This window comes from Rhinatrema bivittatum, chromosome 1 (assembly GCF_901001135.1).
Source record: "Rhinatrema bivittatum chromosome 1, aRhiBiv1.1, whole genome shotgun sequence".
Classification (NCBI taxonomy): domain Eukaryota; kingdom Metazoa; phylum Chordata; class Amphibia; order Gymnophiona; family Rhinatrematidae; genus Rhinatrema; species Rhinatrema bivittatum.
The window spans coordinates 510,698,534-510,720,112 of record NC_042615.1 but is presented as its reverse complement, the minus strand read 5'-3'; the positions used below and the strand labels follow the sequence as shown (position 1 = coordinate 510,720,112).

The 21,579-nt window shown below is 43.9% G+C and overlaps 1 protein-coding gene across 1 annotated transcript in view; it reads left to right on the top strand.

The window, feature by feature from the left end:
- The window catches only part of LOC115098356 (extracellular calcium-sensing receptor-like), a 70,003-nt gene extending 53,608 nt beyond the window's left edge, over positions 1-16,395 (top strand). The window contains exon 5 of the mRNA XM_029614902.1: positions 15,007-16,395. Within this exon, the coding sequence (XP_029470762.1) occupies positions 15,007-15,926 (920 nt within the window). The 3' untranslated portion in view covers positions 15,927-16,395. The remainder of the gene's footprint in view (positions 1-15,006) is intronic.
- The last annotated feature ends 5,184 nt before the right edge of the window (positions 16,396-21,579 follow it).

The following is a 21,579-nucleotide window of genomic DNA, read 5'->3' as shown; positions in this document are numbered from 1 at the left end:
ATGTCCATCCTGGGTCAGGCCCAGGCCCAGAGCCCACAGCACTGGTCGCAAAGGGCATCTTATTGTCTTCATTCTTCTGCAGATGACGACATCCACTGAGGATGTGCCAGAGTAAATTCACTCCGGTGCATCCTCCTCTGCAGATGTGCCATTTTGCTGTATGGCAATGCTGTACAAGGCAGTACTGCAAAATGGCACCCTCCACTGAGGAGGATATGCCGGAGTTAATTTACTGAGACACATCCCCAGTGAACACCTTTATTTGTAGAAGAAAGAAGACAAGAAAAGGACCTACTCATCCACTGCTCTGGATTCAGAGCCTGGGTCTGACCTTGGGCCAAGGCCCCAGCCTAGAGTCCCAGCCTCTGGGCTGGGCCCCAGCATTGGGCCTGGACTTGTCTTGCATGGAGTCTAGGTTGAGGTCACAGTAACCTACCATGGTCTTAGTCTATGCAAGATCAAGGCTTTGGCCTGGGCCTAGGCCTCACCATCAGATCCCCATTGGACCGGGTAAGTAGGGGGCAGGGGGATCCTGGCCCTGGCATTTTTCCAGGTGGGAGGGAAGAGTAGTGGGGGTGAGAGGCCTCATTTCCTTTTTTTTCCTTTTTTTTTTTAATGTTCATTTTTTTGATTGAAAGAAAGGAACTAAACATTAAAGCGAAACAAAATTTCTGAGGAAAAAACCTCCCAAAAACAACAAAAAGCTAAATTAATTTTTTACCTCTGCACACCCCTAATCTTTGGACAGCAGTTTTGTCAGTGCATCTGTTAAAGTATTTTGGAAATGTCTGTAATATGTCCTTTTTTTGGGGGTGTTCTCAAGGCCAGGTGTAAGCCCCACTGTATACTTTGGGAGCTCAAAGTGGTTTGGGAAGGATACCAGGCTGTAGGAAATGTGTATGCTTCTCTGGAGAACATTGTCTTTGCTAAAGAGGGGCCGGCCAATGCAGAGATAGACAAGATGCATCCACTGCTACGTGGTACGGTTCCATGTCCATAGAATCTATACATTTGTCGCCGTTGTCTATGTCCGTCACTGGATCTGCATTTTCTTGGCATTCATTATTGAACAGGTCTTGGGATCTCCTTCGGCATTGGTAATGCTCTCTGCAAATTCCATCAAAATTCCTACAACTCGTTGCCCTTCCAACTCCGCTTTAAGGATGCGATCCCTAAGAACTTCAAGGAGTGTTTGCTCCTACTTGAGAATGATGGTCTCTTTCCCTCTTTCTACCACCTGTCTTTCGGGGGTTTATCCGTCTGCTTCATTATCACTCCTTTCTTGGGAGTCAAACAATTTTTATACCAATGGCATCTTGTCTATCTCTGTATCAGTCAGCCCCTGCTGGCAAAGGCAATGCTCTCCAGAGAATCATGCACAATTCTTACAGACTGGTATCCTTCCCACTCCATTTTGAGCTCCCTAAGAATGTAGCGGGGCTTTCACCAACCCTGAGAACTGGGGGCTGGTCCCCTCTTTCTATAGCCTGTCTTTCAGGAGTTTTGTAGGGATCCATTTTTTTTCAATAAGGCTATGATGCACCAAAGAAGCTAAATTTTTACAAGTACAATGTCCTATAGCACCAACGATATATATGTTCCCTAAGGTGCATAAAGACCCGGTTGACCCTCCCAGTAGACCGATAATTACCACGATAGGATCTTTCCTTGAGCCACTATCTACATTTGTAGATCTTTTCTTACAACCGTTCGTCCCGTTGGCCCAGTCATATTGCAAGGATACCAAGCAAATGTTAGTGAAATTACAGCTTATTACAATGTGTCAAATGCACTACTTGTCACAATGGACATCCAAGCTCTTTACATGAGCATCCCGCAGCAGGAGGCACTAGCAATAATACGCAAGACATTAGAAGCACGAATGCGCCCTCATCGTTTTCCTACAAAATGTTTAATGGCCCTTACAGAATTGGCTTTATGCCACAACTTTTTTGTGTTTCAAGATGTATGGTATAAACAGATCCATGGAACGGCAATGGGCACCACCATGGCCCCTATCCTAGCAAATCTTTATGTTACGTCTTTTGAAGAATCACTATTGAATTCCAACCCACATCGAATTGGACGTGCTATATCAACTACATTTTCTTTTTATGGCATGGGGATGTAGCCTCATTACAGCAATTCAACAGGTGGATCAATACTCTGGACAGCCATCTTCAATTCACAATGACATTTCATGTCTCTGATATCAATTTTTTTGATTTACAGATAAGCAAGGAGGAAGATAAGATCGTCACCAGCTTATATAGAAAGCCATGTGAAAAAAAACACCCTCTTGCATTACACTAGTTACCATCCCCATCATTTATGCAAAAATTTGGCTGTTGGACAATTCTTTGCGCCTTAGACGATTATGCAGTTCAAGACAACAATTTTTTCATCAGGCTGAAATTTTGGCGAGCAGGTTTTTAAGTCGTGGGTACCCTATGAAATACATTAAGAGGGCTTTAAAGCACGTGTCCAACGCAGCACGTGATTGGTTGCTATTGTCAAAATCTTCTGATGATAGTCCAGCCCCATTAGTATGTACAATTCCGTTCTCAGATAAAGCAGCTATGATTGGTGCTATGATTATCAGACATTGGAATGTTTTGAACCCGCATAAAGACATCTTTGCTGAATGGCCAGTGATTGCTTACAGTCGGGGGGAAAATATAGGTGACACATTAGTGCATTCGTATTTGAGACCATCATCAACAGTAGATATTAGCCTCCCTCGGGGGCATTGGACATGTCAACGTTGCTCATTTTGTGATCAAGCAATTACAGGAGAAGATTGGCAAAACACAAAAGGGTGCACACATTCATCCTATCAATATACTGACTGTTCATCATCATCACTGGTTGTTTATCTAATAGTGTGTCCTTGTAAACTGTATTACGTAGGCAGAACCAAGTGGGCCATCCGCACAAGATTGATCGAGCACTGGAGTTGCATTACCACAGACAAGATTACAGCTCCGATGGTAGTGCATTGTAAAGAATTGAAGCACACATTTGATGACCTACGATGTAGGGTTTTGGAAAAAATACAGGAGAATCCACGAGGGGGTGACCCTAGCAGAATTTTAAACTATAAAGAACAACAGTGGATTTTCAAATTGAAAACAGTAGCACCATCAGGTCTTAATGCCTCCACAGAGTGGTATTCCCTCATTTAAGACGATTCAGAATTGTAAGGGGAGGATGATTCACAGTAGTAAGGGGAGGAGCATAATGACGCAATTAGGGGCATTGAATTCTAGGCGGCACTTAAATATCAGTTCCGGGGTTTCCCGAATTAAAAGGAAGAGAATGCTATACTGCCATGTTTTGACAATACGAGTAAGTAACCTGAAATGTGCTGTTCTGAAAGTAGCGGCTCTATGACACATTATTTGTTGAATTATTAGGATTGATCATGCATAATCAATTGTAATATGTGAGGTGTTTTGACGCAGAATAATACCCTTGAGAAAGGACAAGCTTGTCTGAAACACGGTCCCATGTCAGGGAGACCAGAGTGTGAGCAGTGTGTGTAAGTGGAGAAGCGATACATGAATAACCAGCAAAGAAAGGATACTGAAAAATAAGCATAATGGTAATTGACCATCGACTAACCGTCTAATGGAAGAAATGGAAGTCTTTGAACCAAGTTAAGTAGTTCATGAACGAACATTTTAATTGCAGTTATTTAAAAGGTTTAAAAAAAATTTTTTTCCATATCACTTGAAAAATTCTGACCTATGATTAAATATAAGGCAGAGTTCTAAAGCGACAGCTATCACGATGATGCCTATTATGATGGTCATGAGCTTTAAATCAAGTTAGAATTGATACAAGTACACGTGCGTCATTGAATGGTTTGGACATGGATGCATGTTGGTATATTTCAGAGTTCACACCTATTGTAACATGTTTCGTGTCGGCATGGTCCTCTCGTATCAACACGGTACTATCTGCCAACACTCAAAAACAGTCACAACCCTATCTACCTATGAAAGAGAATACCACATATATTACACCAGAATCTAAAATATCAATACACCTCCTATCAGGAAAACAGAACAGGCCAAGCTACTACAGATCCCTACAGAGAAACCACATGCTAAAAGAATGCTTCATCTCAGTCTTTGCATGCAGAACACAAACCCTCACCAAATACAGAATAAAGCCACATTAAGTATAACTAGAAATGTACAGACAAAAACTGAATTGTAAAACACAACATGCCAGACTCTATACAGTGTAACAATGGAAAAACAAAACTTTCACCATTCCTCATGAAACAAACAATAAAATCAAGATATATAAATCATTAATCAGAATAGTTAAATCATACTAATAAAATAATTTCAAAACAGCTGATGAATAGAATATCCAATAAATAAAGACTCATGCAAATTTTGAAAGCTTTCCTAAACACCAATAAAATATTTCAAAACAGCAAACACATAAACACTACCAAATAATTAAAAATAAGGATAAAAAATCTCCCACACTCATACCTGGGAAATTTTGATATTCAGTTTGAGCTTGTCATGGATTAATGCCAGGAGGTGGTGGCTGTGATACAAAGACTTTCTCCTCTCTCTCACATACACAAGCTCTAACACAAGCATACTCCCTTATTCACACATATTCATATACATACTCACTCTCCCCCACTTGCTTTCACATACACATACACTTGCTCTCTCTCCCTAACATGTACACACATACACACACACATTCTTCATTCTCCCCCCATGCTTTCTCACACACAAATGCTCTCTCCCCCTCACACTCACTCTTCCTCACATGCTCTCTCTCACAAACACATACTCTTTTTTCCCCCACATGCTTTCTCTCTCCATATGCACATGCACTCACACATGCTCACACGCATGTACTCTTTTCTTTTACTCTCCCTCCTAGGTGTAGGCAGCAGCAGCAGCAGCTTTCTTCTTGGACTTCCACACCATCAGGAGACCTCCATTGTCTTCCTCGTTCAGCAGATATGCTGCCTCTCTCCTGCCGCGCGGCCCAGCCAATCGCTGCCTCTCTCCTGATGCGCGGCCCGGCCAATCGCTGCCTCTCTCCTGCCACGCGGCCCGGGTGATGCTGCAATTGACCTTCTCAGTCTTTTCTTCCGGCCACTCCTTCCAGCTGCATGATTGGGCATTCTTCTTTCTGCCCATGTGGGCCCACAACACATTTTCTCTTCCAGTTCTCGAGGGCTGGAAGAAGGAGGTCCTGCAGCTGCCACCAGGGTCGGGAGTCGGGACAAAGTCTTTTCACAATTCTTAGCAGGTCCGATGGAAGCAGTAGGTGGCTGCTGGGTCGCCCCCAAACTTGTGGCATCCTAAGCGACAGTGGCGTAGCCACGGGTGGGCCTGGGTGGGCAGGTGCCCACCCAACTTAGACCCAGGCCCACCCAACTAGCACCGGAACTGCAAGGCTGTCGCGGGATCCCATCCCCGCGACAGCGAACAAGAGAACCCATGCCTCGCGCGCCATCACGGCACACGTGGGGAAGCGCTGCTGCGGCCATATGGCCAACCGGTCTTCCTCTTCGGGGGGGGGGGGGGGGCGGAAGCGCCGCGTGCAGCTTCCGCTTCCTCCCCCCCAATGCAGGAAGATCAGCTGCCTCTCCTGCTGCCACCCGTTCTCCTGCTATCTTCGGACCAAACGGCCCGCCGAACTTCCTGTTTGGGGGAGCGGAAGCGCTGCGCACAGCTTCCGCTTTCTCCCCCAGAGCAGGAAGATCAGCTGCCTCTCCTGCTGCCACCGGCCTCCTGCTATCTTCTTCGGGCGTCGGGCCGTATGGTCCGCCGATCTTCCTGCTTGGGGGGGGGGGGGAGGGAGGGAGGAAGCGGACGTTGTGCGCTGCGCTTCCGCTCCCCCCCCCCCGACAGGAAGTTCGGCGGGCAGTACGGCCTGACGCCCGAAGATAGCAGGAGGCCGGTGGCAGCAGGAGAGGCAGCTGATCTTCCTGCTCTGGGGGAGAAAGCGGAAGCTGTGCACGTGCTTGAATGTGTATGTGTGGATGAGAATGGGAGTGTGTGTGGGTGAAAACTGGAGCCTGGGTGTGTATGTGGGTGAGAATGGAAGCTTGAATATGTGGGTGAATGGGAGCTCGAATGTGTGTATGTGTGGTTGAGAATGGGAGCCTGGGTTTGTGGGTGGGTGAGAATGGGAGCTTGAATGTGTGTATATATGGGTGAGAATGAGAGCCTGGGTTTGTGTGGTTGGGTGAGAATGGAAGCTTGAATATGTGGATAAGAATGGGTGCTTGAATGTGTGTATGTGTGGGTGAGAATAGTACCTTAAATGTGTATATGTATGGATGAGAATGGGAGCTTGAATATGTGTGGGTGAGACTGGGAGCATGGGTTTGTGGGTGAGAATGGGAGTCTGGGTTTATGTGTGTGGGTGAGAATGGGTGCCTGGATGTGCGTCTGTGTGTGCATAAGAATATAAGCCTGGGGAGGGGTGAGAAAGTGAGAACTTGAATGTGAGCTTGTGGGGGGGTGGGGGGGGAGAGCATATGAGAGTGACAGCTTGAGTGTGTGAGAGGGAGTCTGTGAGAGAAAGCGTGTATGTGTGTGTGTGTGTGTGTGTGTGTGTGTGTAAGGGAAGAAGACAGTAATAGAAGAAAGACACTGAAAAGGAATTAGGAAATGAGCTATAAGGGAAAAAATGGGAAAAAGAGACCAGGACCAACTGATTAGAAAAATACAAAGATCAGACAACAAAGGTAAAAATATATATCTATATTTTGAGATGTTAGCAATTTAAATATAAGCAACACAACCGCTCTCTCAAAATTTATGGACAGGTAGGAGCCGTGTATAAAATCGTAATAATAAGAAGGCTAAAGTACCACAAATCACCGTGAATTATGTTTGTATCATTAAGTAAACCTCATACTTAGGCGTAGATGTGAATGCTATGCTGCATAATTTGGCATTATTTATCAGTAAAAAAACAACTAGTAGACCTGCATGCCTACAGCCCACCCATGTTAACCTTGTGCCCACCCAAAAAATCAATTCTGGCTACGCCACTGCTAAGCGATCACCTAGTTTGCCTAGTGCTTCCACTGGCCCTGCTGGGGAGGAGGTGGTAGGAGAAGGGGTGTGCTGAAAAACTACAATGCATCATTCTGCCAGAGGATGGTGGAGATTATGGTGGTACAGAGGGGGTGAAATTGAACACTTCCTGCTCAGAAGAGCAAAGAAAAATATATCTGGACTCTTTATCAAAAACAGCACTTCTTATTTATGACCTCCTGAGAAGCCAGGGAGCCATTGAGGTTGCCTTGGCAACCTACATAGGATCAAGCAGGGGCTGTGAGGAAAGCAGGGGGGCCATGGGGGTTCTTTTTTTTCATGGCTAAACTTCATTTTTCTAAAGCGCTGCTTTCAAAATATCTTTTTTCCTCTGTGTGTTTTGTACTTCAAAGGGTCTGTGCTTCTGTCCTCTTTTCCTTGTTAAACATCTTCAGCTATTATAACAACATTTTTGCCTGTTAAAAAACAGAGGAGGGGTAGTGGAAGGGGGAGGTGTGTGTTCTGTGCTGTTCTGAGAAAACTACAAGCCTCTATAAGGAGCACTTGTTTTTAAGTTACCATCCCTATATGCAGTTAGTTACATGATTCTATATGCAGAAACTGTGCTGATGTGACCAGATACAAAAGGCAAGAGGAAGATGGAGAATCAGACTGCTAGTATAGTTTCATAGCCATTACCTGCTATTAATTAAGTTGACTTAGATAATAATAACCACCACTGTTGGAGGCGGGATGCTGGGCTTGATGGACCCTTGGTCTGGCCCAGTATCTATGGCATGTTCGTATCTAGGCTAGTGAGTGATCTTTTTGCTATCAGTCCTCCAACAACCTCTTCTCAATGGCTGAATGGTCAACTCCCAAGGTTCATCCTTTCCATGAGATCACAGTGGTGGATTTTGAACAGCTGTTTTTTTTAGCACATCTGTTAGGGTGCTTTGAAAAGGTTTTCCTATCAAACTATAGTTATTGCACTGTTAAATTTGCATTGATCGGACTTGCAAAAGTATTCAAGGTTGTTAACATGCCAAAATATGCTGAAATGCTAGAATGTATGCAAATAGTTAAAAAGTATGTCAAAATTCAGCATTAAGTTTTTTGTATTTTTCTGAATTGTGCTTGACTTTGAACATCCACTTACATTTGACCATCTTGTGCTCTGGAAGTAAGTTAAAAAATGTCCAGTAGTTCTTGTGAAGGGAGTCTCTCTCTCTTCCTGTACTGCTGTGTTTTACTTTTTAGTGTCACAACTGTGTAAGGTCTTGATGTCCTCCTAGGTAGAAGGTTCTGATATCTCGTTGGAAAGAACCTAAACTACAGTATCATTAGGAGTCAACAAGTTAGGGAGCACAATTTAATGTCCAAAACTCAGTGCTGTTTTTAGGCAAGATTTATTAAAGTTTCATAGAGGTGATTCCAGTAGTATAAAGTAAATTAGCAATCTTCTGACACAGGTCGCATTTTGAAAAACTATATTGGAAGGATCCAAATCAGTAATTTGAAAGCAATGACTTAATTAACAAAACACTGCCAAGGGATTTTCAATGTATTCAATAGGCTGTTCTTTATATCTGCATATTGAAGGGGAGGGGTTAGGGTAAGGGATGGGGGTTTCACTGCACAACATATTCTTTTTTAACACTTCTGGGAGTTGCTGCCACCTCAGAAGGTGATGGGGTCAGGGGTCTCAAAAGACCCTCAAGTGGGATTTAAGCATATTTCAGGGGCCTGTTGGCCTTTAAAGAAACAGCATTGGGGGAGTATCTGGATGAATGTTTGCATCCCAGTGCCCCCATATTGTTTTAACTACACATTCTCAAAAATTGCTAAAATGATGGGCTTATTTTCTAATTCAGTGCAAAATTTTATTTTCATGGGATTGCTTATTGATAAGCTGCTTTCATGTATTAGGTTGTTATACATGCAAATGCATGCAAAGCAGCTCATTTTAATAAGGGGAAGAAACATCTTCAAATAACCCATGTTATACTGCGATATCACGCAATAGTGCCAAGTTATGGCAAGGACCAATAACACGGGCTCAACATCGCAGTCAACAGAATTTCTGAGGTCAGTAGATAATCAGGAGGGACCAGGAGTAATAAATATCTCCAGACTGGAATTATCGGATACAACTTTGAAAGTATTGGAAAAGGGTTTATCATACATACCCTTATGTAAATACAATCCATTCAAAACTAGGATCGATTTATATCGGTTCTTTAGAAGACTACAATTGAAGTGGTTTTTCAAAGATTGTAATCTGCAGGATAATTCTATTATTACACCGCGCTCCACGTGGATTCCTCCAGGTCCTATGGACCCGGCTATTGCAACATTTATACAATTGGTATTGAGAGATTTGGGACAATTGGAAGAACAAGGTTCGATGTTCGGCCAGACTAGGGCAGTAGACTGGTCCTATGATCAATATCGGGCCATTAAACAATTAGCAGATAACCCACAGGTCGTAATAAAGCCTGCAGACAAAGGTGGAGCGATCGTTATCCAAGACACCAAGGATTATCTATCAGAGATCGATCACCAACTTAGCCAAACAGATTACTATCAAGCCTTATCTGTTGATCCAACAGAAGAATTACAGGATATTATTGATGACCTTGTTGAGAAAGGGTTACAAGAGGGCTTTCTTACATCGAGGGAAGCCCGGGCACTAAGGGTAAAACAGCCGGTCATTCCGGTGTTATACACCCTCCCGAAGATACATAAAGACATTAGGACCCCACCTGGTCGTCCAATCGTATCAAGCAGAGGCTCAGTCTTGGAACCTCTGTCAACATTCTTAGATTTCTTTTTAAAACCATTTGTTTTGGAATCAGCATCTTTTTTGCAAGACACTTCACATATGCTGCGGATTCTGGATGAGGTGTCAGATTTACCAGAAGAATATTGGCTAGTCACTTTGGATGTCACTGCACTATACACGAATATTCCTCAACAGGAGGCATTCGAGTTACTGGAAAAAAATTTTCAGTCTCGTTCACGTCCACATGCTGTGCCTACTAACTTTTTATTGGACCTGTTGAAATTAGTTTTGTTCAAAAATTTTGTTAAATTCGACAAGACTCTTTATCTTCAAGTAAAGGGTGTAGCAATGGGGGCAACAGTCGCCCCCGATATTGCTAATCTTTATATGATTGACTTCAAAACCCAAATATTGTATAAGTCACATTGGTACCAATATATGCGGGTATATAAAAGATACATTGATGACATATTTTTTATTTGGGTGTCTTCTGTAGACAATTTACAGTCATTTTTGACTTGGTTGAACACAGTGAACAATAATTTACAGTTCACAGGACATTTTGATCGCCAATCCATAGCGTTTCTAGATATCTTGATTCAACGTAACAAAGATGGCATTAGTACAACCCTGTTTAGGAAAAAGACAGATCGTACTAATTATTTGAAGTATTCTAGTGTCCATCCCTTGGGTTTAAAGAACGGCCTGCCCATTTCCCAATTCTTAAGATTGCGGCGCATTTGCTCATCTGTAGAAGATTTTCGGGTTCAAGCATTAGAACTAACAAATAGATTTGCCTTAAGAGGATATCCGAGAGCAATTATTAAAAAGGCATATAAAAGGGCCCTATATGCCAATCGATACCTTCTATTACAATATCAACAACGCCCCTTCTCCCAAAGAACTACATGTACCCTCCAGTACTCGAAACAAGCTGGAAGACTAATTAACATCATTAAGACACATTGGCATGTCTTGACCCTCCATCCTATTTTCCAGATCGAGCCAAGGTTTGCATTTTTCAGGGGCCAAAATATTAGGGACATAGTGGTTAAATCCACGTTTGTGTCCACAGCTGCACCCCAGTTTTCCGGTGGCCACCAAGTGTGTGGCCACTGTGATATGTGCACCCTGGCAGTGACAGGGAACCAGTGGCAAGTACCTAATTCCGACAAAATCCTCAGACTAGATGGATCCACTAATTGTGAGTCTGAACGAGTGATCTACGCCATTCAGTGTCCGTGTAAATTGCTGTACATTGGCCGCACTAAACGTAAAATAAGAACTCGACTAATTGAGCACAGAAGCTGTATAAGAACTGCGAAAGTGACTGCACCGATGGTACCACATTGCATTACACAACAGCATGATTTTACGGATCTAAAATGGCTAGTTCTTGAACAGGTGCGCTTAGACCCACGTGGGGGGGATATCCAACTTTGTTTAAATATGCGTGAGCAATATTGGATCTATTGTTTAAATACAGTAGATCCAGCAGGATTAAATGAGAAGGTGAACTGGTACTCGCTCATCTAGTAGCTTTTAAATAATTGGGAACAGTTGAGATGTGTGGAAGGAAGGGTCTTATACCATTATGAAGAGTAATGTACATTAATTGAATATCATGTGCCTATCTGAGTCTACCCTGTGTGGCATTTTAAGATACAAGTGGTGCCTAATAGTGAATCCATGTGTTTGGAGTGTTGAGAGGAGGTGATCAATGAGAGAGGAATTGCTGGCGAATTTACAGACGGATGTGGTTTTTTGCCCCTACGATGGATGATGGACAACTAGAAATCTATGCTAACAGAAGATTTTGATAGGATGTTTGATTTTCCCCTATACGATCAAAAATAGAGGAGGTGTTATGTGAATCTGGATTCTAGGATGAAATGTGAAAGAAGATTTGAACATAAATTCGATCACGTGCTCGATGACGTGAAAACAGATCCAAGATGCGAAGGGGAGGTGTTTATTTAAATGTAGACGACGTGAAAGAAGACTGTATTCGACGACGTGCATTATATGGAACACAGCGTACATAATAGGGATGGTTTATGAAAGATGGATAAACAGAGATATGTTTTTATGCCCCCTATATAATATCATGGAAATAAGAGGAGGTTTGGTGTGTCTTTAAAAGTAATGAACCGGACGCGACAGAAGACTGGGGCTGCCGGCTGAACAGCTTCCGGTTTGGACGGGAGCACTGGACGTGAAAGAAGACTATGGCTGCCGGCGAAGTAACTTCCGGGTCTGAGGGTATAAAATGATCACTTTAGGCGGATGCCATTTCAAGAGCAGACGCAACCCAACGGGGCTGACGTGGAATTAAAAAGAAGAAGTAAGCCAACAAATTGTAGAAGGCTCAGTGATAACGCTTCCATAAGGAGATACTGAAGGATACCCCCTGAAGCAGGACGATGATATCCGAAACACAGCTGTGTCGGGTGAACTACCAGGAATGGAGTAGATGAGTATTAGTGTCCCCTTTTGTACCTATAGAGATTGCGAGACAATTGATGACTGATTTTAATATAAAGAAAAATTTCAACAAAAAGGATATATAATCTAATTTAGGACTGACTATTTAAAAAATTAAAATTAAAGCAAGGTGACCCTGTACAATAGTAGAGTCTGTTCCATAATACAGACCCTCGAAGTAAGGGGCCTACATATATTTGGCTAAGAAAAACTTTGAGGTGTTTAATATATATACCTGTTGTACCATTAATTTTGATATTGTTGCTAGATATCTCATGTTTAACATGCAATATCACCTTATTACTGCTTGTAAATCTAGGCCAAAGTTTGTCATGGTCACAATTCAACAAGTTTGAGGAAGATACTTAAAACAAATTGTATATGTAAGTTAGCCAGATAAGATTCTTCCGGCTAACATATGGAATATTATGTGTTGCTGAATATCTCCATATTTGACACAACTTAGCAGACTGGGAGACCTGTGTTTTTGTTGTTTTTAAGATAGTCTGTTTTCCAGTCTGCCCATGCTCTCTGGGAGGCCTGTGTCTTTGTCCTTCCTACAATAGTCTCTTTTTCTATCTATCCTCTCTGGGAGGCTTATGTCTTTGTCCTTCCTATGATAGTCTCTTTTTCTATCTGTCCATGCTCTCTGGGAGGCCTTTGTTTTTGTTGTTCTTATGATAGTTTGTAGTCTGTTTTCCTATCTGTCCTATCTGTTTTCTCAATTATCATCGCTCTTTTTGAAATCGCCAATAACAGGTGTACAATACTTTTGTTCCCATGATAACATGCCATACTGGGACAGACCAAGGGTCTATCAAGCCCAGCATCCTGTTTGCAACAGTGGCCAATCCAGGCTACAAGTACCTGGCAAGTTCCCAAAAACTAAGTATATCCCTCGCTACTGATGCTAGTAATAGCTGTGGCTATTTTCTAAGTCAACTTGATTAATAGTAGGTAATGGACTTCTCCTCCAAGAACTTATCCAAACCTTTTTTAAACCCAGCCACACTATGAGGCGGATTTAAAATGCCCTGCGCACGTAAATCCAGGCGGATTTACGTGCGCAGGGCCCTCGCGCACCAGCGTGCCTATTTTGCATAGGCTGCCGGCGCGCGCAGAGCCCTGAGACGCGCGTAAGTCCCGGGGTTTTTAAAAGGGTCAGGAGGGGGCATGTCGGGGGCGTGGCAGAATGACACGGCGTTTCGGGGGCGTGACGTGGCATTTTGGGGGCGGCGACGCGGGTGTGGTTTCAGCCCGGGGGCGTTCTGGGGCATGGCCGCGGGCTCAGGACCAGCCCCCGGGACTGGAACACGGAGCGGGGCAGCCAGCCGGTGCGCACAGATTTACGTCTGCTTTTCGTAGGCGTAAATCATGGAATAAAGGTAAGGGGGGGGGGTTTAGATAGGGCCGGGGGGGTGGGTTAGGTAGGGGAAGGGAGGGCGAAGGAAAGTTCCCTCCGAGGCCGCTCCAAAATCGGAGTGGCCTCGGAGGGAACAGGCAGCGCGCTGGGCTTGGCGCGCGCAGGTTGCACAAATGTGCACCCCCTTGCGCGCGCCGACCCCGGATTTTATAAGATCCGCGCGGCTACGCGCGGATCTTATAAAATCCAGCGTACTTTTGTTTGCGCCTGGTGCGCAAACAAAAGTACACGATCGCGCAATTTTATAAAAACTACCCTTAACTGCACTAACCACATCCCCTGGAAACAAATTCCAGAGTTTAATTATGCGTTGAGTGAAAAATAATTTTCTCCAATTAGTTTTAAATGTGCTACATGCTAACTTCATGGAGTGCCCCCTAGTCCTTCTATTAGCAGAAAGAGTAAATAACCAATTCTCATTTACCCGTTCTAGACTTCTCATGATTTTAAACACCTCTATTATATCCCCCCTCAGCCGTCTCTTTTCCAAGCTGAACAGCCCTATCCTCTTTAGTCTTTCCTCATAGGGGAGCTGTTCCATCTCCTTTATCATTTTGGTCGCCCTTCTCTGTACCATCTCCTTCGTAACTATCTTTTTTGAGTTGCGGTGACCAGAATTGTACACAGTATTCATGAATGTGTGACGAGTTATCTGCTAGAGTCCAACCTTTGATCCCAAAGACCTAGAAGTGTATCTTCTTTACTTACTTAGGAATGGACCTTTAGACCCAGCAGACCCCCTTTGCGGTGAGAACCTGGGAAGGGGCTACTTATCTAAAGAAGTTTTATCCTCTACCTTTACTGATTGAGCAATATACTCCACTATTTGAATCTTTGTCAGTCAAATGATTTCTCCTGCCTACCCTTGTTTCATTTCATAATATTGTCTGTCCTCCTGTATTTTCTCAATGTCATTTTTATCGCTCTTGCTTTATCTCTGACTTCTTTGGTGAACCATAGTGGTCCTTTTATTCTCTTTCCCTTGCTAATATGCCTGACTCAAATATTTATGGCTATTTCAGTTCTCCTTTCTTCCTCTGTATTTCTTAGAGCCCCCTATCCCTCATAAGGCTTCCCTAGCATAATCATTAATTTTTTTGAAGTCAGTCATTCTAAAGTCTAGGAAACTTGCTTTAGTTAGTTTGGTTTTGATCCAGTAGTTAAGAGTCCAGATTGATTGTGTCAAATTCTTTTAACTTTCAACTTCTTTTATTCATGAATGAATTTTATAAATCTATAATTTGAAACTGCACTAATTATTATTTATATTCTTACAGATGCCATTTTGTGTTTCAAGTGTCCTGATGACCACTGGAGCAACCAGAAGCGAGATCGGTGCATCAGGAGAGTGGTGGAGTTCCTTTCTTTCAGTGAAACCTTGGGGGCTTGGTTGGGAGCTGCTGCCATTTTCCTCTCATTGATTGCTACTGTGCTCCTGTTGATATTCATTCAATACAGACACAGCCCCATTGTCAGGGCCAATAACCGAGGTCTCAGCTACCTTCTCCTAACCTCCCTCATCTTTTGCTCCCTCTGCACCCTCATTTTCATCGGAAAGCCCATAGAGCTCCGCTGCACCCTGCGCCAGACTGCCTTTGGCCTAGTCTTCTCCTTCTGCGTGGCCTGTATTCTTGCCAAAACCACTGTGGTTGTGGTGGCTTTCAAGGCCAGATCCCCAGACAGTATGTACCGAAGGTGGTTGGGTTATAGAACCCCAGTCACTATCATCCTGAGCTGTTTGTCAATTCAGGCCATCATCTGCCTCACCTGGATATGTATATATCCCCCTTTCCCAGAGTTCAACTGGAAGGACTCTCCAGCCAAAATCCTCCTGGAGTGCAATGAGAACTCACGGATCGCCTTCTACTGCATGCTGGGATTCCTGAGCCTGCTGGCTGGCATCAGCTTCCTCATAGCATTTCAAGCCCGGAAACTTCCAGACCGCTACAATGAGTCCAAGTGGATTGCTTTAAGTATGACTGTGTTTCTTAGTGTCTGGACCTCCTTCCTACCAGCCTATCTGAGCACACGTGGGAAATACATGGTCGCCGTGGAGATATTTGCCATTCTGTCCTCCAGCGCTGGTGTCCTAGCCTGCATATTTCTGCCCAAGTGTTATATCATTTTGTTAACACGGGGACCTGGCAATGTAACATTTAGTAAGAAGCAGGCCATAAGCAAGAAGAAAATGCGATAGGCCATTTGCATCACCTGATGGACCTTGAAACGAAAATTTCATATTATATTACTCAAAATATATTTCCAGATGTCATCCTCCCCAAATCTACTTTCCCAAGATGCTAAAAAAAATAAGCAATCTCATAATGATGTTAGCATTATTTTGTTGCAAGTAACTGGTTATGATGTCACCAGCTGGGCAATTGTGAATCCTGATTTGACACTAGGGAGGGCTGTCCTATTCTAGCACAAAGAACTTGCTATTAGCAGCAGGAATGCTAACTCTGTTCTTCAAATAATAGCTGCACCTGATTTTCCACTTTCTCCCTTCCCCTTTTTTGCTTTATTTCTAATACTCTTTTCCTTTTTTTCCTTTAACTATAAAACAAGAAAATTACAATTTATGGGGCGTGATCTAGGGGTCAGTAAATTTCAAAGGGTCAGGTGGGCACACATTGATGCTTGTGTGTTGGCGCATGCCCAAGGATTTGGCGATTTTATAGCATTCGTGCACATATATGCGTACATTATAAAAACAGCCTTGGTGCACGTATGTGTGCACCTACTTTTTTAAGTAGGTGCGTCCAACCGCGCCAATAGGTTTTCAGCCACATAAGACAGGGAATTTTATAACTGGTGCACGTCCAAGCCAAGGCCAGTGTCACCAGTTTGGCCACTAGTTCGCCCACTGTAGAGCTAGGTCCTCCAAACCCCCCTGGTTTAATAGCCTGCACTCCTTTGAGTTACCCTAGACCCTTAAACCCCTCAGGGATGGCTTTTTTTTTTTTTAAACTTTCACCTCCTCCATAGCAGAAGTTTTTATGTGTTTATGCATTAGTTATTTTGGTTTTATGTTATGTTATGAAACTCTGTACCATACCTTACAGGCACCTGTCTAGAGGTTAAAATAACAGTTAAGCAACATTATTTTAAGTGCCTTATTGGGTTTTTTTTTGTTATTAATATTTTACTGAGTTTAGAACAGAACATAACAAGAAAATATACAGTCTGAAGCTGGAAAGCTGAACGACAAACATGGACAGATATTGTTAACCGTTGTGATGGCTTCTAGCTTAACGACGGTATAGAAAACAGTTTAAATAAATAAATAAAAATAAATATACATCACATAGTATAATCTTAGGAGACTAAGAAATTTTGATATTGATAGAAAAGTAAATTTATGCAGCAATAGAACTGGGTGTGCACCCAGGCATGTAGGTATTTGCACGCACATCCCTTGGCCCTGCATTGGAATGCCCATGCCCCACCCACACTACGTTGCTTTTTGATTCTGAGTGAGATAATCGCACAGTGGGAGATATTCATGTATGTAGATGGCTTTTAAAATATGGTGGGCATGTGTAAGCCCTACATGCGCACACATCTCTCAATTTTGGCATGCACTGGGCTTTTAAAGTTCATCTTTAAGTAGCTAAGTCCACGTTGGCTGAAAAATCACCTACCGGACCAAGGCACTCATCTAAGGGACCATGGAAATCAGCTCAGGAATTCTCAACTGTGGGAAAGACTTTTTGGTATCACTGCAAAAAGCAGGGAGAATATAATATCCTTAATTCTCCTTTATTTCAAAATGAAGCAATCCCCAATAGGGAGATGCATGTCCACCATCTGCTGGAGACGGAGAATACTGGTAGGCTGATGTCACTGTAGGGGTATATGTACTATGACATCAGTTTGCTCCATCTCCATCTGCTGGTAGAGGTGCATAATCCACTTATTCTGGATTCATCTGACTAGATGCTAAGAAAACATCACATTTGGGCTCTAAACTGGGACATTCATCATCAGGACTCCAACAATGTAGGCACCTTGTAGTATGTTCCAATAATTAAAACCAATGTGACCAGGGTACCTGTCCCAATGAGCATATGTATGATTGAGCAGCCCCAAGGACTTTAAGTGACTTAATATTGACAAGCTGCTTTAAGTTCCATGCAGGGAAAATATCCATCAACTAAGACAGCCCTTTACTGAGATTAAAAGGATTTATATCAAGAAAACCTGCAGTGAACTGACAGTAAATGCAGAATAAATGTTCATTTCTTTTCAAAGCCTCCCCCTCTCCTCCCAAGGACAGCCAAGCTGTGAGATTGCAGGACGTGTGTTGGACCAATGGGAGCCTCAGAACTACCCGGGCCAATTTTTACAGGCAGATACCACAATGAGCTATGTAAGACAACTCATTGCCAAGACAGTTCCAGAAAAAAAAAAAAATCAGACTAATATGTGTTTCCACATCCTGTGGATTACCACAATAGAAAGTTATCTGCCAGTAAAGCAGTTGCCCTTATTGACCTTGGGCACTAGAGGCAGTCTGCTGACTCCTAATTGTTCAATCATGAAACAAAGTCGAAAATGTGTGGCTCCAGGTCTCATGTTCCCTTCTTTCATTACCCATTTTCCTTAATGTTAGAAAGCTAGACCATATCAGTTTCTCCACAATGGCTAGGACTGTAAACTAGTCCTAGCCATTGAGGCGCCAATATCGGCTCCACAATCCCCCCCTACTTGCACAGGAAGTATTTATAGAACTTATCTTATACCTTTTAAGTAAAGAACAAGGACTAAGGATTAACCCCAATGGTAAAAAGCTAAAATGAAAATCAATGAACTTAGATTCACTGATAGTGAGATCCAATGAAGTGACAATATTCATGACAGTTTGAAAAATTGTACACACTGAGGTCTTTAGAAAACCAGATCAATATCTTAGAGAAACTGATATTGTCTAGCTTTCTAATGTAGGTGTGCCTTAGGTGTGAAAAGGTTGAGAAACACAGTCCTAGGGAAGCATAAAAAAAGCAGACTCTGTGTAGTAGAGTCAATGAGAATATGCTGGAGTGGGGGAGGTTCTGAGAAGCACAGACAAGCTACTTTCATAGCAAGAGGAAGGAGCTGTTGAGGCTTCTGTCTGAGATGGCTTGGTTGAGCGCTGAGATGGACAGCTGGCTGTGGAAGCACTGAGGTTCCTGACAAGTGATAGTACCAAGAAGGGGTGAGACTAGAGAAGGGAGGGGGTTGCGGCAGGTTGAGGAAGGGCTGGCAGCAAGCATCAACTTTTACGTAATGATATGGTAGTACTGGGGCAGGGGGTTACTCACTGAGAGCTAGATTTTAAAAGCATTACTTGCGCAGAAATGGCCACATCCATGTGTATGTGGGCCGCATGTGCGCAACACGGATTTTAAGAAACCGCAAAGTACATGCATACGGAATAAGGGGCAGAAGAGGGGCATTCCTTTTAAAATTAGCCAGCAAATGAACAGCAGCACAGCAGCAAATGGCTTTGTGTGTGTCTTTGTCTGTGTTTGATTGTGTGTGTCAGTATGGTTATCTCATTACTTGGTAACTGGTTGGCAAAAGTCTTTAATACCAGACAAGGAATCCAGGATATATGAGAGATATAACCAAACTTGTGGGGAGGCCAACCGATTGCATGAATGGAAGTGGGACTGCAGCTCAGTTTGCTCACCCCCTGGTCTAGGATGTGCTTTACTTAGTTGTTTAGAAAATACATGAAATTTGTTAAGAGATTTTGTTTATCTCAGTTCTGCCAGCTCCAGATGATATGATGATACCTCTCAACAATTGGGTTGGTATACTTTTGGGAGCTGTTAAAAGCACAGGCTGCATAGAATACTTATAAAAATCCCCTGGGCTGATATTTTCCTGCAAACTACCCCTACTCATAGAGCTAAACTTAAGAGTCTTCTCCACAATTAGAATCTTATTGATGTTTGGAGACACTGCTTTCCTAAATTTAGAAATTACACTTTCTTTTCCAAATCGTAATTTGTACTCCAGGATAGATTGCGTATGGGTGTAGAAAATGATGATTAAGCAGGTTTGGTGTGACCATGTACCCACTATGGATTTATTTTATTAATTTATTTTATTAAAAGATTTTTATATACCGGCACTGTGGGGTAGATTTTTTAACAACTGCGCGATCGCGTACTTTTGTTCTCCGCAGCAGGCGCAAACAAAAGTATGCTGGATTTTATAAGATACGCGCGTAGCCGCGCGTATCCTGTAAAATCCTGGATCAGCGCGCGCGCAAGGCTGCCGATTTTGGGCAGCCGGCGCGCGCCGAGCCGCGCAGCCTGCCTCCGTTCCCTCCGAGGCCGCTCCGAAATCGGAGCGGCCTCGGAGGGAACTCTCTTTCACCCCCCCCTCACCTTCCCCTACCTAACCCCCCCCCCCCCGGCCCTATCTAACCCCCCTACCTTTATCCATGGATTTACGCCTCCCGGAGGGAGATGTAAATCCACGCGCGCCGAGACCCGACCCGGGGGCGGTTCCGGAGGGCGCGGCCATGCCCCCGGAACGCCCCGGGCTGAAACCAAGCCCCTGGGCCCGCCCCCGAAATGCCGCGTCCCGCCCCCAAAACGCCGCGTCGTTCGGCCCCGCCCCGACACGCCCCCTTCCGAAAACCCCGGGACCTACGCACGCCCCGGGGCTCTGCGCGCGCCGGCGGCCTCTGGAAAATAGGCGCGCCGGCGCGCAAGGCCCTGCTCGCGTAAATCCGGGCAGATTTACGCGAACAGGGCTTTTAAAATCCACCCTTGTGGGTTAGGAGTCTATCCGTCTAGGTGGTTTATAAGAAAAACATACACAATATTATAGCTTGATTGATATTTTTTCAGCACATATAGATAATGGGAAATGATTCTGGAGCTTAACCAAGGTGAGGTTAGCGTTACCCACAGGGAGGAGCCTTGCAGGTCCTCACCGTCGGCAGGTGGAGCAGAGGCCCAACAGGGACTTCACCAATACCAGCCCACATTCCTCGCAGGTTGAGCCCTTGGGTGCTGGGGCTGGTAGGACTTAGGCGCGGGCCTCTGGGTGAAGGAGAGTCCATCGTGGTAGAAGAAGGCCATCAAGAGGAAGATAGGTCAGTTCAAGCAGAAGTCGAGGCAGGCAGCAGAAACAATGAACCAAGGTCAGGGGAAGTAGCAATTCAGCGACGTCAAGGAGGTCCAAGGTTAGCCGCTAATCCAATACCAAAGAAGAAACTGAAGTTCAAGCTGAGGTGCAAAGCTGAAGATTCAATCTGAAGAAAGGAAGACAAGGCAAGACAACAGGGAGCAGACAAACCAGGAACCACCAGATGAGGAGACAGGAATCAACGAAGAAACAGGAACAGGAAGCAAGAAACCGGAACCAAAGACAGAGCACATGGACTGCATGACAAACAGCTACTCAATGAGTGAGACCTATTGCTGAGGTATGAGTAGCAGGTCCGAACTGGCTTTAAATGCAGGAGAGCCTGTGATGTCATCTGTGGGCCCTTTAAATGGTGATGAGCCGCACGTGTGCATGCCTAGAAACACGCTGCTCAGCTAAGTGGTGTCTCTAGTCCCATGTGCCAGGCCTTTGCAGTGGTCGGCCGCACCTTCGGCATCGGGGACTGCGCGGCGAGCCAGAAGAGAGGGTAAGGGTGGCCAGTCGCGGGACAGACCACAGATGATGTGGAAACTATTGCTCCAAAGACACTCTGGGAATGTTTATTTATTTAAGATTTTTATCTACCGACATTCGTAGGTACATCATGCCGGTTTACATCGAACATTGCTAACAGAAAATGAAAGTTACATAAAACAAGAGCAGGGGAAACAGGGAATTTAAGGAAATACAGGCGTTTAAAG